Genomic DNA, 18918 nt, shown 5'->3' on the forward strand with positions numbered 1-18918 from the left:
AGGTCTTTGCCAGGAACCGAGGACAAACACTGAATCTATAACTTTTATTATACCACGAGGAGCCAAAGCTTGGAGCTAAGAAAGCAAGTCCCGGAGCTTCTAATCCAGACTAGGGTGACTTCCCAAAAGAGTGTGACACTGTGGTGAGCCGAAAAGATAAAAACTAGACGGGCAAAGCAGAACGCCCTGGCAGCAGCAGCAGCAGCAAGAGAGGGCAAGGAGACCTTAAGCTCCGACAAGCTGTAAGTTCATCAGAAGCGGCCGTGAGCATCCAGCTAGACGTGCCTGCCCGTTCCCAGTGGGATCCTCTGTTCCCGCAGCAGCTCCCGGACCCCAGCCTACAAGACTCCCAAGGGCAGGGCCCTAGTAGTTTTGTTTTCTGTGGTCTGGGCTTCCTGCTATGCCCAGCACTCAGATCACCGTGGATTCTAAAAAATAAATACTGACAAATAACTGAATCTGTGCATCCTGTACGAGCCGAACCTTCACACGTGCGTGTGTGCTAAGTCGCTTCAATCGTGTTCGACTCTTTGCGACCCCATGAACTGGAGCCTGCCAGGCTCCTCATTCTATGCGATTCTCCAGGCAAGAATACTGGAGTGGATTGCCATGCCCGCCCCCAGGGGACCTTCCCGACCCGGGGATCAAACCCATGTCCTTACGACTCCTGCACTGGCAGGCAGGCTCCTTACCAGGAGTGGCACCTGGGAAGCCCAATGTGGCACACGCAGAGCCACTAAGCCTGTGTGCCACAGCTCTCGTGCTCTAGAGTCCCCAGGCCACAGCTGCAGAATGCCAAGCGCCCTAGAGCCCTGCTCGGAAACAAGAGGTGCCTCCGCAGGGAGAGGCCCAGACACCACAGCTGGGGAGTGGCCCCACTCCCCACAACTCGAGGAGGCCCATGAGGCAAGGAGGTCCCAGCACAGCCAAAACTGAAGAGCTTTTTAAATTTATTTTTAAAAAAGAAAAAAAAAAAAAAAAAAGAGCTTTCCTTCATATCCCATGAGTGACAGTTAAGGGAAAGGACTTAAGAGAAGTGGTCCCCCAAGAGCACGCCTCCAGGGTTTGAACCCTGGTCTCTGACTCCGGGTGGGACCTGTGGTGGGTTTTTTTTTTTACACAGAGTGAAACTGTGTGCGTGTGACCAGGACCCAGTTCTGGGAGGCTGCCGGATGGGCAGTGAGAGGAAGGGAAGACAGAGGCTCGGAGGCTGGCACTCACGGAGGTGCTGGGCCAGCCAGGTGCTAAGCTATCTGTCCCACTTCACACCCTCTGAGCCATCCTGCCAGGGCACACCCGGGCCAGGCACAGCCCGGCCACACACCCAGCAGAGGGAGGCGGGCAGGCAGCAGACAGCTGGAAGCCTGCCAGGCAGCGCCTCTGTCTCCTGTGGTCCAGCCCCTCCCGGGGAGGAGACGGGGCCGGCCGAGCCGCGCTGAGAGGCCTGGGCCACGGCTGGGAGATCAGGCCAGGCCTACCGCGCAGGCATGGGACAGAGGTAAGTCGGGGCACCGGAGGGAGTGGGACCGACTGCACGCTTGCCGCTACCCCTACGGACTCTGAGTCCGTCCTTCCCTGGCCGCCTGCTCCTAGACGCTCCCTGGGAGCCAAGTATGAGCGCCACGGCTCGAATGTGACCGAGATCCTGGCCCTCAGGTAGAGCCAGCAATAAACAAACAACAAAACAGTAAATGAGCAAATTACCTTGTATGTTACGATAAGGGACGCAGAGGAAACCCAGAGCAGGGTGAGGCGGGCTGGGGAGGCTGGAGGAAGGGGTATGGGGTTTTAAAGTCGGCAGTCAGGTGGGCCTCACTGATAAGGTGGCGCAGACCAAGGACTTGCACAGAGAGGCAGGGAGCGGTGAGGACATCGGGAAAGAATGTTCTGGGCGGAGGACACAGCCCTGGCCTCTGCAGGGGCGAGGGGATGAGGCTGCATCTATCTGAGCACAGTGAGCAGCAGCTGGAGGGCAGGGAGGAAGTGGCAGAGGGGACAGGGCCAGGCCATGACGGCTTGTGGGATCCAGGCGGCAGATGACGGGGTTCTTTGAAGGTTTCGGGCCCTCTGTTTGCAACCCGCAGCACTCCCCAACCCCCTCCCCCAACTCAGGGGTATCGGTTTGTCAGTCCGTGCATGAACCCCATTTGCTGCAGGTGGCTGTGTGACCTTACAAAGTCTCTTCTCTTCCAGAGGCCCCTGCCCTCTCTAATAAACAGTGCTAATAACATTAGAGCATCTGCAAGGTTCTGAAGAAGAGTGGGAATCAACAGAGGCCACCTGCAGGAAAGCTTTACAGCAGGCGTCCTGTGAGCTAGGCTCTGGGGACCCCAGAAAAGCAGCGCTGGCCGCCCAGGCACTCACACTTTGGGAGAGGAACATTTGAATGAATAAGGAATCTTTCCTTATTGTTCACTCTAATAGCAGCCGGGGTGGGGGGGTAACCAAAAGGGGGTCAGGTTTTCCCAGGAGGCCCAGCCATCAGGGAGGTGAAGGGGGTGGCCCTGGAGGCTGGGGCTCACTAGGAACACTGGGGGAAAGAGCAGGGGGCAAAGGGCAGGAGGGGACGGGGGAGACGTGGATACAGGGCAAGCGGCATGTGGGTGAGAGGTGGTGAGATGGCAGAGGGCACGGACTCCAGCCCATAAACAGTGAGCACCCAGAACCGGACTGCCAGCAGGAGAGGCAGGCAGGTGAGTGCGGTGTCAGAGCTCACCCTGGCCGCGGGGAGAGCGGGCGGACGCAGCGGGCGCGGCACAGGCGGTTAGCAGAGGGGATGGGTGGCTGGAACAAGGGGGTTGAGAGACTCAACCTGGGGGCTGTCCTGCTGTGGGGGAACAGGGGCTCTAAGAGGCCTGGATGCAGGGTCCACCATGGCTGGGAGAGACAGCTGGGTTTGGGGGCAACACGTCATAGACAAGAGGCAAGCTTTCTCCCGCAGCTCCACAGTACCCCTCCAGGCTCACAGGAATGGGTCAGCTGAGCCTGGGACCTAGGGGAGCTGGTGAATGGGGTCACCGGTCCCCCCAGTGAGACCTCCCCACTCCCCTGTGTGGCTGAAGCATCAACAGAGCATGTGCCCTGTGGCCAGACACCACCCAGTTCCTGGGCAGCTCCAGCACTGTGGCCAGAGGCCACAAACCTCGCCTCCCTAAGGTGAAATTTCTTCATGCATGACCTTCACTGATGTTTTCTGAGAATCCCCCTTCCCGCAGGCAATGCTTAGAATACTAGCTGCAATGGCGGAACACCAGCTGTGTCCTCAGACCCTGTTGAAACCTCGGCTGGAACGCAGCTGACTGCAGCACCGTGTACTGAGCAGGCTCTGCAGGCCGCTGGACAGCACCCAGCGCACCACTGAGGGCCCCAGGGGAGGCTGCGCGGGAGGAGGGGCCCGCGAGCATTTAAAGGAACTTGCTTTCCTCCCAAGCAGGCTGAGCTGACACTCGGCCCTGAGCAGTTGGTGCTGCACACAGGTTCTCAGCACAGTCCAAGGCTCAGAGCATCTGGGCTGGAAGTATCTCTTCTCGGACGCCAGGCAGAGCTGGGCGATGGTGGGCAGTCCAGTGCACCGAGTGTCAGCAGAGGACGCCTGGAGCAGAAGCATGCATCCTGACATAGAGAGCGAGAGGCACTCGCAGTCCTTCAACGTGGAGGAACTCACCAACATCCTTGACGGAGGCGCCCAGAACACCGCACTCCGGAGGAAAGTGGGTAAGAGCAGGCTGGGGAACAGAGCCCCAGCTTTCTGCCCACGTGCATTTCTTGGAAGGAGAGTCCCTTCATAGCAGTGCCACCTTCAAATGGGCTTCCCAGGTGGCCCGAGTGGTAAAGAACCCACCTGCCAGTGCGGGAGACGTGGGATACACAGGTTCAATCCCTGGGTTGGGAAGATCTCCTGGAGGAGGGCATGGCAATCCACTTCAGTATCCTTGCCTGCGGAATCCCCATGGACAGAAGAGCCTGGTGGGCTACATACAGTCTATGGGGTCGCTGAGAGGCGGACACTCTCTGAAACAACGTAGCACACGGTATACACCTTCAAATAACAAATTCTGCTCTCAAAATTCCACTATTAGAGATTTGTCCCTTTGGACGATGAAGGAAGCTTTAACATGTCAGTATTCCCTGAGGTGCTTATTCTTCCACAGCACAGCTTTGCAGCCTTGGTCGAGTCGCTTCCCCATCTCAGGACCTCACTGACTGCATCTGTAAATTGACAGTGGGGTCTGACTTCTTTTCCACACTCATGAGGCAAGTGGATGGGAAGCTGTGAAGGTACCAGGAACCTCATCCAGGATGCTAACCTCTCTGTTCTCTGTCCCTCTCACAGAAAGCATCATCCACAGTGAACCAGAGCTTAGCCTGAAGGATAATTATTTCATGACCCAGAATGAACGTTACGAAGCCGCCATTAAGAAGAAATTTCACATCCTCATGCTAGCGCAGCGCCTGGGCTGGTCCGAAGGCAGTCGTGAATTACAATACGCTTCCAGGTGCTTACTCCCAGGGCGCCCCCACCAGAGACGAGCCCACCTGGGAGCCCCCAGAAAACCCAGCCCATGAGCTATGTTCCTCAGCAAAGATACTAGTTGTTGATGTTCCGTCAGGAAGTCGTGTCTGACTCTTTGTGACCCCATGGACTGCAGCACGTCAAGCTTCCCTGTCCTTCACCATCTCCCAGAGTTTGCTCAAACTCCTGTCCATTGAGTCAGTGATGCTAGCTAACCATCCCATCCTCTGTTACCCCTTTCTCCTCTTGCTCTCACACTTTGCCAGCATCAGGGTCTGGGAGTGAGTCGGCTCTGTGACAAGGGTAATGCTTCCTGGGAAGCCAGGGCCAGGCACCCCTTCTTTCCTGCCCCCTGCCAGCCTGAGGGTACTGGGGCCCTTGTCTCCGCTGGGCTGTTCAAGCACTGTGTCTCTCCCCTACAGAAGTGTTTCTGGAGATCTGGGCTTTGCGATACACCACATCTTCCAGAAAACCATACGGAGCCTGGGCTCAGAGGAGCAGATTGCAAAGTGGGACCCACTCTGCAGCAAGTTCCAGATCCTGGGGACATACGCCCAGACGGAAATGGGGCATGGTGAGCAGGGGCTGCTGCGTGCATCGTACAGGCGATGCCCTGCTCAGCTCCGGAGGGCCCATTTTCATCTCAGTGGTCACAGGCTGATACCACCGAGATGTCACAGCACATGGCAGTGTAAAGGTCTAAGGAGGGGGTGATTTTTTTCTAATTTACACGAACATATCGTATGAGTTGGTGGTGGCACAAGTCCTTCCTACTGGAAATGTCAGCCACCACCGCTGTCGTGGGCTGGCCATGTGTCCCCACAGAGCCCACCAGTGAAGGGAGAGACACGCCGGTGATCACACTGGAGTGGGAGTGTACCCCCACTCCACACTGGCTGGTGCCCGGGAGCTCCAGGGACACCCAGATGCTGCTAGCCCAGCGGACTCCCGCCCTGGCCCAACGTCTAACTATCCGCCTTGATTCCCAGGGACGTATCTTCAGGGCCTGGAGACCGAAGCCACCTACGATGCAGCCAGCCAGGAGTTTGTGGTGCACAGCCCCACGATGACGGCCATCAAATGGTGGCCTGGGGACTGTGAGTATCCCCCCTCATCCCCCAAGGAGAGTGAAGCTGGACCACAGAATAGCACTGATGGTGACATCCAGCAGACCTCAGACGGAGCACTGTTGTAGGCTGATGACGTTGGGCAAGTCCCTTCCCAGAGCCCCAGGTTCTTATGTGGTAGAATAGTTGGGATATGAAAATTTTCATCACTGAATGGCTAAGAAGCCACCGGAGGCACTTGGAAACAGTTGAGGAAACTGACCCCAACCTTGGGGATGAAGGTCAAGGCCTCTCTCACATGCACACTGCCACCCTACACACACTTGGCCTAGCCCCAGGCACTCACCATTCTTCTTGTCTTCCAAGTTAATGATTAAGCTTGCCACCAGCCAGCACACAGGGTACACACTCAGTGAGAAAAACGTGCCTCCCTTCTGCTTCAGACACCCCAGTGTCCATCAGGCCACTGGTGCCATATTACCCCTGCGGGCAGCGGGTGGAGGCTGCGCCCCGACCTGATGCCTCCCAGAGTGTGGGTGGTTTGCCAAATCCCAAGAAGCTGGGTTCCACCAGGGCCCTCTTCCTCTGATTTGAGAATACTTCTTTGGAAAGAGGCTTCCCTCATAGCTCAGTTGATAAGAGAATCTGCCTGCAATGCAGGAGACCTGGGTTCGATCCCTGGGTTGGGAAGATCCCCTCTAGAAGGGAAAGGCTACCCATGCCAGTATTCTGGCCTGGGGAATTCCATGGAGTGTATAGTCCATGGGGTCGCAAAGACTGGAACGCAACTGGGCGACTTTCACTTGTCTTTGGGAAAAAAAGATATAACACATGTGAGCAGTCCAACTAAAGCAGAGAGAGGGGAGGCAAGCAGAGAGGGAGAAAGATTGAGAGGAGAGACCAGTGGAGACAGAGAGGCCAGAGAAATAAGAGAGCAGCGACCACTGACAAAACTGCACGGAAGAAGGAACCCTGATATCAGGCAGGGTTCAAGTCCGAGCTCTGCCCCCTTCAGGTAAGTGCCCTTGGGCACAGCCCTCTATTCTCTCAGCCTGTTTCCTTTTCTGGAAAATGGGACTTGGGCACACCTGCCCGAAAACACTGGAAATGCTGGTTATCTGTATTCACTATTATTAGGTTGATGGTACAGAGGGTCATTAGTAAGTTTTTGAGGACAGGGGGCAAAAAAAAAAGCTTGCTTTTGTCACAATGCCTTTTGCAAGTCACTACTAGACCTGTTTGGTTCTTTGGGGTAGCTCCCTCTCTTTGCAATCAGTGACTCTTTGAGGTCTCAAAGGTGCCGACCCGCTGGAGCGGGGGCAGCAAGGCACACATCTCCCTGCAATTTGGGACCTGTGTTCCAACCACAGATCCTTACATACGTTCCCCCGCAGCCATGATGTAAAAATCCTGTCCCCCTAAATTCAAAGAAAATAACCAAGAGCATGCACTTCAGTCAGAAGATTGTGGCAGGACCAAGTTTTAAAAGATGCCAAGCTTTCCCAGATTGCTCCATTCAGGGCATTGTCATTAAAATTCGTAGCTTTTGTCAAGCTTGGCCTTTAGAAAAGCAGCCAGAAGGGATGGACAGCAATGGGCCCCCTTAAGATCTCCACCAGCCTTCCTCCTTTCCCAAGCCCATGGGGACTCTGCCTGTGTATCGCAGGGTGGCTGCTATACAAACCAAACATTTAGACGGAACCCTCTGTAGCCCCAGCCACCAACTCTCCATAAATCCCTCTAACCCTGTCCATTTTAGAGCGAGACACTCACACCGAAGTTCTTGGGGTGGTTCCAGTCATTTCCAAGGATGAGTGGAGGCTGTATAAATTGAGGGGTATCCTCACTAAGCACCCCTCAGCTTCCCTGGCTCCACCAACTCCATGACCTGGGACCCAGCAGGCTGATCTGGTCCCCAAGCTTCTGAACATGCTGCTCCCTCTGCCTTGCACTCCGGCCTGTGTGGATCCCCTGGAAAATACTCTGCCCTCCAGCCTCCCCGACCCACACCCTCCGAGGCAGATCAAACAAAGCCCCACTCCAGCCTCAAAGAGCACCCCCTACCCCCAAGCCACCACACTGGTCCTCCTCACAGACTGGGCCCTCCTCCAGGTCTCGATGGGGAGGTTTGGCCTGCTCCTCTGTAACATGAGGGGTCACGCTGGGTTTCTCCCCTCTCTGCCCGCAGTGGGACGGTCAGCCACCCATGCCCTGGTCCAGGCCCAGCTGATCTGCTCCGGAGCCCGGCAGGGCATGCATGCCTTTATTGTCCCCATCCGGAGTCTTGACGACCACAGCCCGCTGCCAGGTGAGCTCCGGCTCCTTCCTCTAGGACCCCTGCCAGGAGACCCCACCAGGCCTCCCTGTCCTGGGCCCCAGAGGTCCATGGGGGAAACTGGGGCCTGTCTCCCTTGGGCAGGGACCAGTCCAGTTGCACAGAACTGGCGCTAACCGGCTGGGTGGATACAAGCAAGATCCAGCACCTGACCTCAGCCTGCTCACCTGCAGCAGCTGTGCTAACCCCAACGCCAGGGGCCGCTGTGAGGCTCGGACGAGCCGCATGTGGCTGTGTGCTGACACATGAGCCCTCAACTGATGGCCACCTCTACCTCTGTCTCCTAGGGATTACCGTTGGGGACATTGGGCCCAAGATGGACTTCGATCACACGGATAATGGCTTCCTAAAACTGGACCACGTGCGCATCCCCAGGGAGAACATGCTGAATCGCTTCGCACAGGTGGGTCCTGGGGAGGCTGCAAGCCTGCGCTGCCTGCGAGAGGGCAGAGACACCCCACAGAATGCTGCTGCTGCCCCTGGGTCCTTCTCTACAGAGTTGGGTTTGGGGCATCCCTCCCAGAGGGGCTCTAGTGTACCGCATACCTGAGTAAAGTCACAGTTTTGGAGGTGTGTGATCCCGAGCAAGTCACTTGGCCTCGCTGAACCTCAGAGTAAATGCTCACCGCATTGGGTGGCAGAGCAGTCACAGAGTAGGGTGGCAAGGCCATGTGAGGACAAGAGGAACAGGTTGAGGATGGTGTGCGTACACACCTCCAGTACAGCCTGCACACAACCAATCTCCGAACAGACATCAGCTGAGTGCTGGGGGGGTCTCCACTTTGCCAGGCATGACCATGGATATGACGGAAGCTGGGGCTTGCAGGGGGGTCTGGGGTGGCCCGGGGAGGAGCTGTGAGCCGAGGCATGTGGGCAGTGAGTATGTGTCAGGAAGTACAGGCAAGTGTCAGTTTTAACAATGGCTGTACCGGCACACTGCGACTGCTGCTGGCTGGGTCTACCCCGGGTGAGCAGCCCGAGGACGCCAGTGTCTACAGTGCAGGCAGGCCTGCGGTTCTGGGCACGGGAAGGCTGAGGAGCCCCAGCTCAGACCCACTGCCTGGCCCCGGTCTACTAGGTCCTGCCAGATGGCACCTATGTCAAGCTCGGAGTGCCGAAGAGCAACTATCTCAGCATGGTGGCGGTGCGTGTGGACATGCTGCTGGGCGAGGTCCTCCCGCTGCTGCAGAAGGCCTGCACCATTGCCGTCCGCTACGCCGTCGTCCGCCGCCAGTCCCGCCTCCGGCCCAGGCAAGGGGCGCCCCTCGGTCCCACAGTGTCTGCTCCCTGACTCCAGCCCTCCGCCAGAGTGGGGTGCCAAGAGCACACGTGAGCCCCCTCGTGCGCACACAGTCGCCTGGGCCTGGCCCATCCGGTCTGTGGAGTCTCTCTGGCTCCCTGGAATCCTGGCTGACTGGCCAGCCCGACCTGTATCTGTCGGTCAGTGTCTGCCCCGCACCGCCAGAGTGGACTCAGTCTGTCTACACGAGTCCCGCATGGCTGTGCCAGGCTGAGTGCCATCTGACGGGCTGGGCGCCATGCTGTGGGTGAACATGGCCCCAGAGGTTGCTCTGTCGGCCACGAATGCTTATGTCTAGAAAAGCCCGCTGTCACATCAGACTGTATTTGGCTGGAGACGGTTCTGTCTGGTTGTGGCTGTCAGCTTCTGGCTGTGGTCTGTCCACATCCAGATCCTTCTCTTGCCTGTCCTTGTGTCTGGCTAATACTCTGCCTACTCCACAGCACTGAGGGGCTGACTATACCCTCTGCTTTTTTTTTTTTTTTAATGATTTGCGCTTATTTTTTTCATTTTAAAAGCAGCAGGTAATCCATAGGAGAATTTTATGTGTGTATGTGTACAAAGCCATGTTCCCTCATGCATGCAGGCACACACACGCGCAGTTATCAGATTCACCAGAAGAAAAATAGAGAACTGCCCCATTGCATTTCAATTTTCAGTAGACAAAGAATCTTCTAGAATAAACATGTCCCACATGGGCACACACCCAGGATGCAGCAAACTGGAGTCTGGGCCTACAGGGCTGCAGTGTGAGCTCAGGGAGAGAGGATGGGCTGGACACGGCACAGCTGGCTGAACTCACGGGGCAGAGACAGGCGGGGTCAGGGTGGCTCTTGCCCCAACTCCATTAAGTGACCCTGGGCAAGTCCTCTGCCCTCTCTGGGCCTACCTCCTCACTTCTAAAGGGAAGAGCAAGACCACCAGGACTGGAACTTGCGACCATCTGTTCTAAGAATCTGGTGGAGTTTCACACCGTGGGCTCAAGGATCCACAGTTGACTAATGCAAAGTGGACTGAGGGTCGAAACCAGGCAGGCCTGGGGCCACCCTCAACTCGGCTGCTCGCTAGCTGCCGGACCTCAGACTAGCCGCCCAACCCTTCCGTCCCTTGGCTTCTCCATCTACTAACCGGCCTGACAAGAACGCTCTTCCAGGGCGGTGAGGCACGCCAGGCCCTCAGTCCAGGGTCCTTCAGCCAGGCACCTCAGCCAGCCTGGCTCCAGAATCCTGGGCTGAGGGGGTCGTGTCTGGTGACAGGCGAGCTGGGAAGCCGGTATCGCCAGTGGTATCCTGCTGGAGCCCAGGCTTACGGGCTGCAGAAATGCCCTGAGGATGGTTATAGTAATGCATATCCAGGTGAGGGGCTGCTGGCCCGGGGAAGAGACGCCAGGTTTCACCCCAGCACCGTGGGAGGCCTCTCACGGTCACACTTTCTTTCAACCCACAAGGAGTTACCTACCGCAGGCCCCAAACACCGACCAGAGTCTCAAGCGCTGCGGACACAGTAATGGATGAGGCAGGAGAAACCCCTGCCTCGGAACTGCACCAAACCCACGCTCACAGCCTCAGAGTTACTGACTAGGTTTCACGGTGTTTCCCAGCACACAGCACGTGAAGCTGGAGAGTGAAAGGTCAAGGGTCAAATACCCCAGGCTTCAGGGCCACAACCCCTTACCTCAAATCCTTGAGACCAGGTGTGTTGGTATTCAGAACTTGCCAGATTTTTCGCAGGTACATATGCTATAATTTTGTAAAGCTCCACAAGGGGCAGCACTCATCAGCAAACACGTCAGCATTTCTACAGTGAAATGTGTGTGTGGATGTTCATGTGAGATGGAATTTTAAGGTTATTAGTAATACCATGTCCTTCTAGGTCAAGTCTGGCAGTGAGTTATCAACTGTTTTTAAGGCTTTTATGGCCTCGGGGAAGGTGGGTGGGGCAGGTAGCAACCTTCTCCATCTGCTTTCCTTTCCCTCAGTGACCCAGAGGCGAAGGTCCTAGATTACCAGACGCAGCAGCAGAAACTCTTTCCTCCGCTGGCTATGGCCTATGCATTCCACTTTGTGGCCAACAACCTCCTGGAGTTCTTCCGCCATTCCTACAGCTCCATTTTGGACGGAGACTTCGCACTCCTGCCTGAGGTACCTGCTTCCTGGGGGGCAGAAGCTGGGACCAGGGCTGAAACTGTCCTCCCCCTGGGACACAGCCCCAGTCCTGCCCGCCCTGGGCTCTTTCTGCCTCCCCGCCCACAGAAGATTTTCAACATCCCAGCCCACGGGTGAACCGATTCCGACACAGAAATCCTCCTAGGTCTGGCCCCCAGGAAGCTCCAAATACGTTAGATGAAGTAATCACAGATGGTGTACAGAACACAGGGGACAATCCCTGGTGTGTCTCTGAAACCCAGAAAGTTCTGAAAACCAAAAGTCATGCAGAACTCACTGGGTGGCATGGTTTGACTGGAATTACCCAGATTTATCCCACTTGCTATGAATACCTTTTGCAGCAGAAATACCAGTCCATCAATCAGCTCACTAAGATGCCCCTGGGCTCCTAGAGGTGTAATATATTTAATCCACCTTAAATGCCCTGGTTTACCGTTCTAAAATTAAAAAAATATTCTGATTCCAAAAACACATCTGGGCCCAAGGCCCTCTCAGATAAAGGACTGTGGACCCACACACACTAAGGTTTAGTTTGTCCGGGTCCTGTGTTTTGTGAGCATTGCTTCAGTAACCTGTCCACGCTACAGCAGGCACCATACCCATTTTACAGACAAGGAAAGTGAAGCACAGAGAGGTTAAGGGACATGCCCCTTCCTCCCGAGGACCTGAAAAGTCTGCCAGACGGCTAAGGGCCTCCAAGAACCAAAAACTCAAACCAGGTCTACTACCTGCCGGCCGCTCCCATAACTTAAAACAGCAGGTTGACATTGGACCCACACGCTCAGACAAGCTCTCCAAAATCTCTGCTTGTGGGGCAATCTGCAGCTCCTGGATAACGGTGAGACCGACCTGGGAAGCACTCTCTTCCCGAGACCCCGGAGACACCGGCCTGGACACTTACCCTCTGTTCTTATCACCCCTCCAGTGACACTGCCTCTCTCTGTGACCTGAGTCTTTGTCTTATTCATCAAGTCATGGGCTGAGGAGACAGTTCTCATTGCACAGAGCAGTGCTCAGCACCCGTGGGCGCTCTGTGAGCGGCAGGCACGTCGTTCCTGACGCCACCTGACCCCCTTCTTATTCTCGCAGCTTCACGCACTGAGCGCAGGTCTGAAGGCCAAGCTGTCGGACTTCTGCACCCAGGGGGTCGAGCAGTGCCGCAGAGCATGCGGTGGACACGGCTACTCAAAGCTGAGCGGCCTGCCCTCCCTGCTCACCAGAGTGACAGCCTCCTGTACTTATGAGGGCGAGAACACAGTACTCTACCTGCAGACAGCCAGGTAAGGCCCAGGCCTCTGCCTGACTCCCAGGGACCCCACCGAGCATCATCTCATGCCCAGGGAGCAGACTTTGGGGACGCCACGTGGGGGCTGCCCAGCTCCCCCCCCCCATGTCTCCAATCCATCCCCTTCTCCCCAGACCCTGCAGCCTCAGCCAGGCCGCCAGCCCCACCCCCTGAACCACAGCATCAGTCTCCTCACTGCTCTGCAGCTCCCCACCCACCTCACTTCAGTCCTTTCTCCACAGGCAGCCAAGGGACCTTCTCAAAGCCTAAAGATCACCTCTTTCCCTGGCTCCCAATTCTTCAATCACTTCCCTCAGCTCCCAGGAAAAGGCCACACCCCACACTGCAGCCTAAAAGGACAGTTCGATCTGGCCCTGCCTCCCTCCATCCTCTCCCCACCTCCTCCTCTGCTCACTTCTGCGGGGCCTCACTCCCCTCCAGCTGGCTCCTCCTCACCCTTCGGGTCTCAGCTAAAATGATACCTCCTCCAGACACTCCCCCTGACCACTCCGTCTAGGGCAGCAACTGCTGTTTCCCTGGAGCAGTTATCATGATCTGAGCGTCTCTGTGTGCTGGGGAGCTCCCTGCGGCATGCCCAGGTTTAGGCCAGGGTCTGTGTCAGAGGCCCCACCCTGAAAGGCAGGGAGGAATGACTCACTCCTCATCCCCTCAACAGGCAGTTTCTTCTCTCGTGCATCTGTGGCTGACGGGACCTTTCACGTGCCTCCATCTCAGGGGACTAGACAGGGCAAATATTTCTCCAGGCAGGGAGAAAGGACTGGCAAATTTGCTAGGTAACATTTCTTTAAAAACTTTTAACTATACAACATTACTTTTCTTTTCAAATTACAAAAGGAATACAAAATCACGTATTAGATACTCTATGCCCCACACTGTGCCGAGCGCTCAGAAAATACTATCTCATCCCATTTTCACAGACCCCCTATCAGATGACTATCATTGCCATCTAGAGCTGGAAACATGGAGGCTGAGGAAGCGAAGTGACTTCTACAGGGTCACAGAGGTCTCAGCGGAGTGGCTTGGGAACCTAGGCTTCTCTGGCCCAGAGCCTCCAACCACTGGATTCTTATAAAGCAGCTAAGAGCCACCTGTAATTCTCCCATTCACATTCGCAATCTTGCCTCTATCCTTTTATCAGCTAAGAAAATTTAATTTCCGCAGTCACAGGATAATCGTCATAAATCCCCAAATCACAAGATCCTACCCAAGATAGAAGATTCTGTTCCATTATCAAAAGGCTTTAAGTTCAGGATCTGAGAATGTCTGCCCAGGTCTGTGGCAGCCCCATTTCACCGTGAAAGAAATTATAGCCTCAGATGCACTGTGGCTTGAGTGAGGAGCAGCCACCAGCAGGGACCCAGGAAAGAGGGTGGGTGGCCCTGGTTCTCCCACGGGGAGCCTAAGGGTGCATGATGCTGGGAGAGAGGGGTGCTGGGCTGTCCCATGGGGCCCCCCCAACCCTCTCACCTTTTGGTACCTCTGCCCCCCAGGTTTCTGATAAAGAGCTACCTGAACACTCAGAAGTCCCCAGGATCCGCATCGAAGGGGTCTCTCCCTCAGTCTGTCGCATACCTGACCGCACCCGAAGTGGCCAGGTGTCCAGCCCGAACAGCAGCCGACTTCCTCCACCCCGAGCTCTACACCAAGGCCTGGGCACACGTGGCAGTCAGGTGAGCCACGCGGAGAAACCAACTATCCCACCTGGAGGCAGGCTCCTTTCCACTTAGGGCCTCTGGGATTGGCTGGAGGGGACAGTCTTGGATACTCTTCCAAAAACCAGCCCCCTTTTCCAACCTCCTCACTCCTCTTGGTTTCTGCCACGAGGGGCAGAGAGAAGGCAAATTCACACCTGTCACTTCCCCATCCTGCTCAAGATAACAGGAAGATAACAGCTCTCAAACCAGCGCAAGGAATTTTTTAAATCTATAGGCTCTCATTATGGTTTGAAATAGAGAATGTACCCATACACTGCAAATACCAAAAACTATCAGTACTAATACTGATAATATTATAGCATAATAATGTAATTATATATGATAATGTAACATAATTATAATTATATATGCAATAGTTATATGTGGACGGAGGAGCCTGGTAGGCTGCAGCCCATAGGGTCGCTAAGAGTCGGACACGACCGAGCGACTTCACTTTCACTTTTCACTTTCATGCACTGGAGAAGGAAATGGCAACCCACTCCAGTGTTCTTGCCTGCAGAATCCCAGGGACGGGGGAGCCTGGTGGGCTGCCATCTATGGGGTCGCACAGAGTCGGACATGACTGAAGCGACTTAGCAGCAGCAGCAGTTATATATAATTATATAATGTAATACTGATAATACTAGTACTGCTAAGCATTGCAGTCATCCCTCTGTATCCACAGGGGATTGGTTACAAGACCTCTGTAGATATCAAACTCTCAGGATACACACACAAATCCCTTCCATAAAATGGAATATTTGCAGATTTGCAATATTACCGGTATGTATTTGCATAAAACCTATGCATACCCTCCCATATACTTTAAATCATCTCCAGATTACTTATAATACCCAATAAAATGTAAATATTATGTGAACAGGGATAAATACAACATTACTGATACGTTAATAGTTATCAGTGTGCGTCAAACTCTACTTTTGCTTTTTGGAACTAACTTTCAGGAGTTTATTTTTCCCAAATATTTTTGATCCTTGGTTGAATCTGAAGATGTGAAAACTGGATACAGAGGGATAATGGTACTTACATGGTCAAAACATCCCACAATCTAAAAATAACGTTTAAAAATATGAGTATAACAAAGGATAGATTTTATTTCCAGGGTCTAGTAGGCTTCAGGGCACATAGACAAGATCAAAGACTCCTCCACTCTGTCATTCAGTAAATACTGTCAGACACTGACTATGTACCAAGAACTTCCACATGTGCCAGGGGCTGGGAATAAAGACTGGGCATGGCCAAATAGACACACTCCCATGGAGAAGAGACACCTTCTGAGCCCTCCCCAACTAGCACACCAAAAACAACCTGGAAAAAACAGCTTCAGTACATAATAAGAGGTCTTATATCCCAACCTGTGATCCCAGGGATGGTTAATAGTTATTTCAAGATCAAAAGCAATTTGGAACATTCATCTATTTTCTCCACAAATATCCAGCAAGTACTCAATAATCCACCAGGCTCTGAGGATCCATCAGTAAACCAGTCTGATAGAAACCAAAGTCCAGGCTTCACGGAAGTAACATTTCAGCTGGAGAGGAGGGGCAGGCAAAAGGCGGCTGCTCGGGGTAATTAAAATGCTGTCTCGGTTGGCCTTCCACATCCACGGACGCACAGCCTGTGACCACACCACGCTGTTTCATACAGGGGCTTGAGCATCTCTGTTTTAGTATCTGTGGGGTTCCTGGGACCATTGTCCCTGCCCCCACCCACCCCCCCAGAGATAGCAAAGGATGCTGTGTATTGCTTTCTGCTCAGAACTCGATGTCATGTGCTTATCTATCCCATGACAAAGCAAAGTAAGTATTGCCTAATAAAGAGCTTGTTTTGCATACAAATTCCAAGGGTCAGGAGCAGATGGGCAGGGAACAGAAGATAAGAGAATAAAGGTTAACTAAATGGCAAATGATCAATTTTGTAGTCTGGAGAACAAGGGATGGTTTTCTTTCCTCCCTTCTAAAGCCCCTCAGGTGGAACTTGGAGCAGAGTGGGTGACTGACAGGCTTCAACTAGCCTTTAGAGGAAAACCACTCTCCTTGCTTGGGCACAGAAGTCAGTCAACTGAGTGGCCTGAAAACACTGGGATCAGGGTGGAGACCGCGTCAGAAAGAGGGGAGGCGCCTGGTGCAGCTAGGGGGTTAAGCACTCCTTCCCAACTGCATGACCCTGGACCAGTGAATTAACCTCTCTAGGACACCATGTTTCCCACTGCGAACTGGGAATGCCTCACCCTTAAAAGGGTTAAGGAGATTACATACAACAAAGACATTGGCAACTCCTTGTTTAGGTTTTTAACACCAACAAATAGTCAATAAATCGAACTGTTCTACTTCTGTGGGACCCCAGGCATCCTGGGATCAAATGCCATCAATCCCTTCTCCACTCGGTCAAGAAACAGAAGCTTTTTTCCCTCTGGCCTTTAGGCTCATAAAGGACTCGGTGCACCACTTACAGACGCTGAGGCAAGCCGGCGCCGATGAGCACGATGCGTGGAACCAGACCACTGTCATCCATGTCCAGGCCACTAAGGTGAGCTGCCAGTCAGCCAGAGCTGAAAGGGCCCCGTTCCGTTTCCCCAGCAAGCTGCCAGGCCGAGAAAACCTGCCTTTATGCCTCAGCCCTGCTCAGTGGCTGCCCTCATTTCACTTTCAAGGCTTTAGCCCCGGGTATTTTAATTAAAGGACTTAACTCCAAAGCAGTCTTGCTGGTAGCTCTTAGAGAAAAAACGTAATGAGGCGGTGTTATTGGATTTGCTTCAGGTTGTTCAAATATTTCCTCCCAGATAGAAAAGCAGGTCAAGCCTCCCCTTGGCCCCACAACCCACAGATGTCTGATTCCGTTTCCACTGTGTTTTGTGTTTGTGCATAATTCACTGTCTGCCAGCAAATACTCGAGCACTCCAACACCCGCCATCAGGCTGGGTTCTGGGGGGCTCAAGAGAGGCCACGCATGGCTACGATCAAGAAAGCACTGTCTCGGGGAAATACAGGCAGCCCAAAGGCCCCACAGCAGGTCCAAGGCCACCCACCTCAAGGAGTCAGAAAGCCTTCTCAGAAGAACCATACAGGCTAAGACTGCAAGGACGAGCTGCAATCAGCCAGGCAGTGGGTGCAGACTGTGGCTTTGGAGAGGAAGGGTTTCCAGCAGCGGGGTCAGGAGATGCAAGAGGTAGAAGCAAGGAAAGGCACAGTGTTTGGGAGGAAATGCACGTCCTTCCAAGGAGAACCTAAAGGAAGATGACGAAGCAGGAGAGGAAGGAGGGAGAGGAGAAGGAAAGATAGGCACAGCCTGGCCCCTCCAGCAGCACCGTGAGAAGTCTGGGTTTTGTGTTCCCTGCAGTGGGAAGCCTTTGCAGGGTTTCCATCAGAGGAGTAAAGCGATAGTTTCATGCTAGAAGGATCATACAGGCTGCAGGGGGAGGCGAGGACTGGAGGCCACAGCCCAGTACAGAGCAGGCAGCAGTCTGGAAAGGGCTGAGGGTGTCCCCGATCACGAACTCACCAGAGGGCAAGGAGAGAAGTGGGTGGATGCATTAGGGGTGGATGAAATATTCAGGGTGTGGAAGAAAGAAAGGGACAAGCTTCAGACAGCAGTGGAGTGGCATGGAGCTAAGAATGGCTCCTGAGCGCTAGCTCAGGCCGCTGGGACTCTGGGCCTACCTATGGCTGGAGAAGCAAGGTGGTCACTTCAATCCTCAGGCAGCAGGCCCAGAAAACGGCCACCTTAGAACAGGAGAGCCCACCAGGGTTCTGCAGCAGCTCCCAGCGGCAGGAGGACAGGAGCGCCACCTGGTGGCCCGCCACCTCCGTCACATGGGCGGGGGCAGGGGCGGGGTGGGGGTGTGATTCTGCCACCCTCCATTCCGCTCTGTCCACCAGAGGTGCTGTCTGCTGTGTTCAACGCACCATCGGCACAGGAGAGGGTGAGCAAAGGCTGCAGTCTCACCAGACGCCTAGAAAGGAACCGCACCTGCCCACTGTTCCAAACCCACGCCCTGCCTTCAAAGGCAGCAGGCGCGACCTGCCGGGGTTACCTCATTTACTACCCATGACCCTGAGAGGGAGAGGAGCGTCATCTCAGTTTTAAGGATGAGCAGCTTCTGGGGAAGGCGGTGCTGATGCCAACCCTCTAAAGTCAACGGGACGGGAAACCTGCACTTCCTGGACCCTGGGCAGCCTTGTCCTCTAACTGGGTCTCATCTGGAAACCAGACGTGCGCAGCAGAGCACACAAGGGGCTGGTGGGAACAGGGCAGGGGGTGGGCAAGCAGTTCCGGTCCTGGCCCAGTAACATCCAGCCTCAGGCTCTGGTGGCTTTGGCGACGCAGGGTCGCGAGTAATGCTAACAATTCTTAATGGAGAGACAGACTGCCCTGGTTCAGAACTCACTGCTACGGCTCATTAGCCAGTGCCTAGGCAAGGAATTTACTCTCTTGATGCCTCACACGCTTCCGCCACAAAACGGAGCCAATAATAGGATCTACCTTGTAGGATTACCGTGAAGGTTATATGAGTTAAT

The 18918-nt window shown here is 54.5% G+C and overlaps 1 protein-coding gene across 5 annotated transcripts in view; it reads left to right on the top strand.

Moving 5' to 3' along the window:
* ACOX2 (acyl-CoA oxidase 2) overlaps positions 1386–18918 on the top strand; it is a 29880-nt gene continuing 12347 nt past the window's right edge. The window contains exons 1-12 of one of the 5 annotated variants that reach the window (XM_018066763.1): positions 1386–1498; positions 3477–3714; positions 4334–4496; positions 4936–5087; positions 5503–5610; positions 7769–7888; positions 8203–8318; positions 8994–9166; positions 11194–11356; positions 12470–12660; positions 14177–14356; positions 16825–16930. In XM_018066763.1, coding sequence (XP_017922252.1) covers positions 3552–3714; positions 4334–4496; positions 4936–5087; positions 5503–5610; positions 7769–7888; positions 8203–8318; positions 8994–9166; positions 11194–11356; positions 12470–12660; positions 14177–14356; positions 16825–16930 — 1635 coding nt within the window. In that variant the 5' untranslated portion in view covers positions 1386–1498; positions 3477–3551. Of the gene's footprint in view, positions 1499–2518; positions 2694–3215; positions 3715–4333; positions 4497–4935; positions 5088–5502; positions 5611–7768; positions 7889–8202; positions 8319–8993; positions 9167–11193; positions 11357–12469; positions 12661–14176; positions 14357–16824; positions 16931–18918 lie in introns of those variants that run through there. The other 4 variants (XM_018066759.1, XM_018066761.1, XM_018066760.1 and 1 more) reach the window with 4 other exon arrangements.

Source organism: Capra hircus, chromosome 22 (assembly GCF_001704415.2).
Source record: "Capra hircus breed San Clemente chromosome 22, ASM170441v1, whole genome shotgun sequence".
In the NCBI taxonomy this organism is placed as follows: Eukaryota; Metazoa; Chordata; class Mammalia; order Artiodactyla; family Bovidae; genus Capra; species Capra hircus.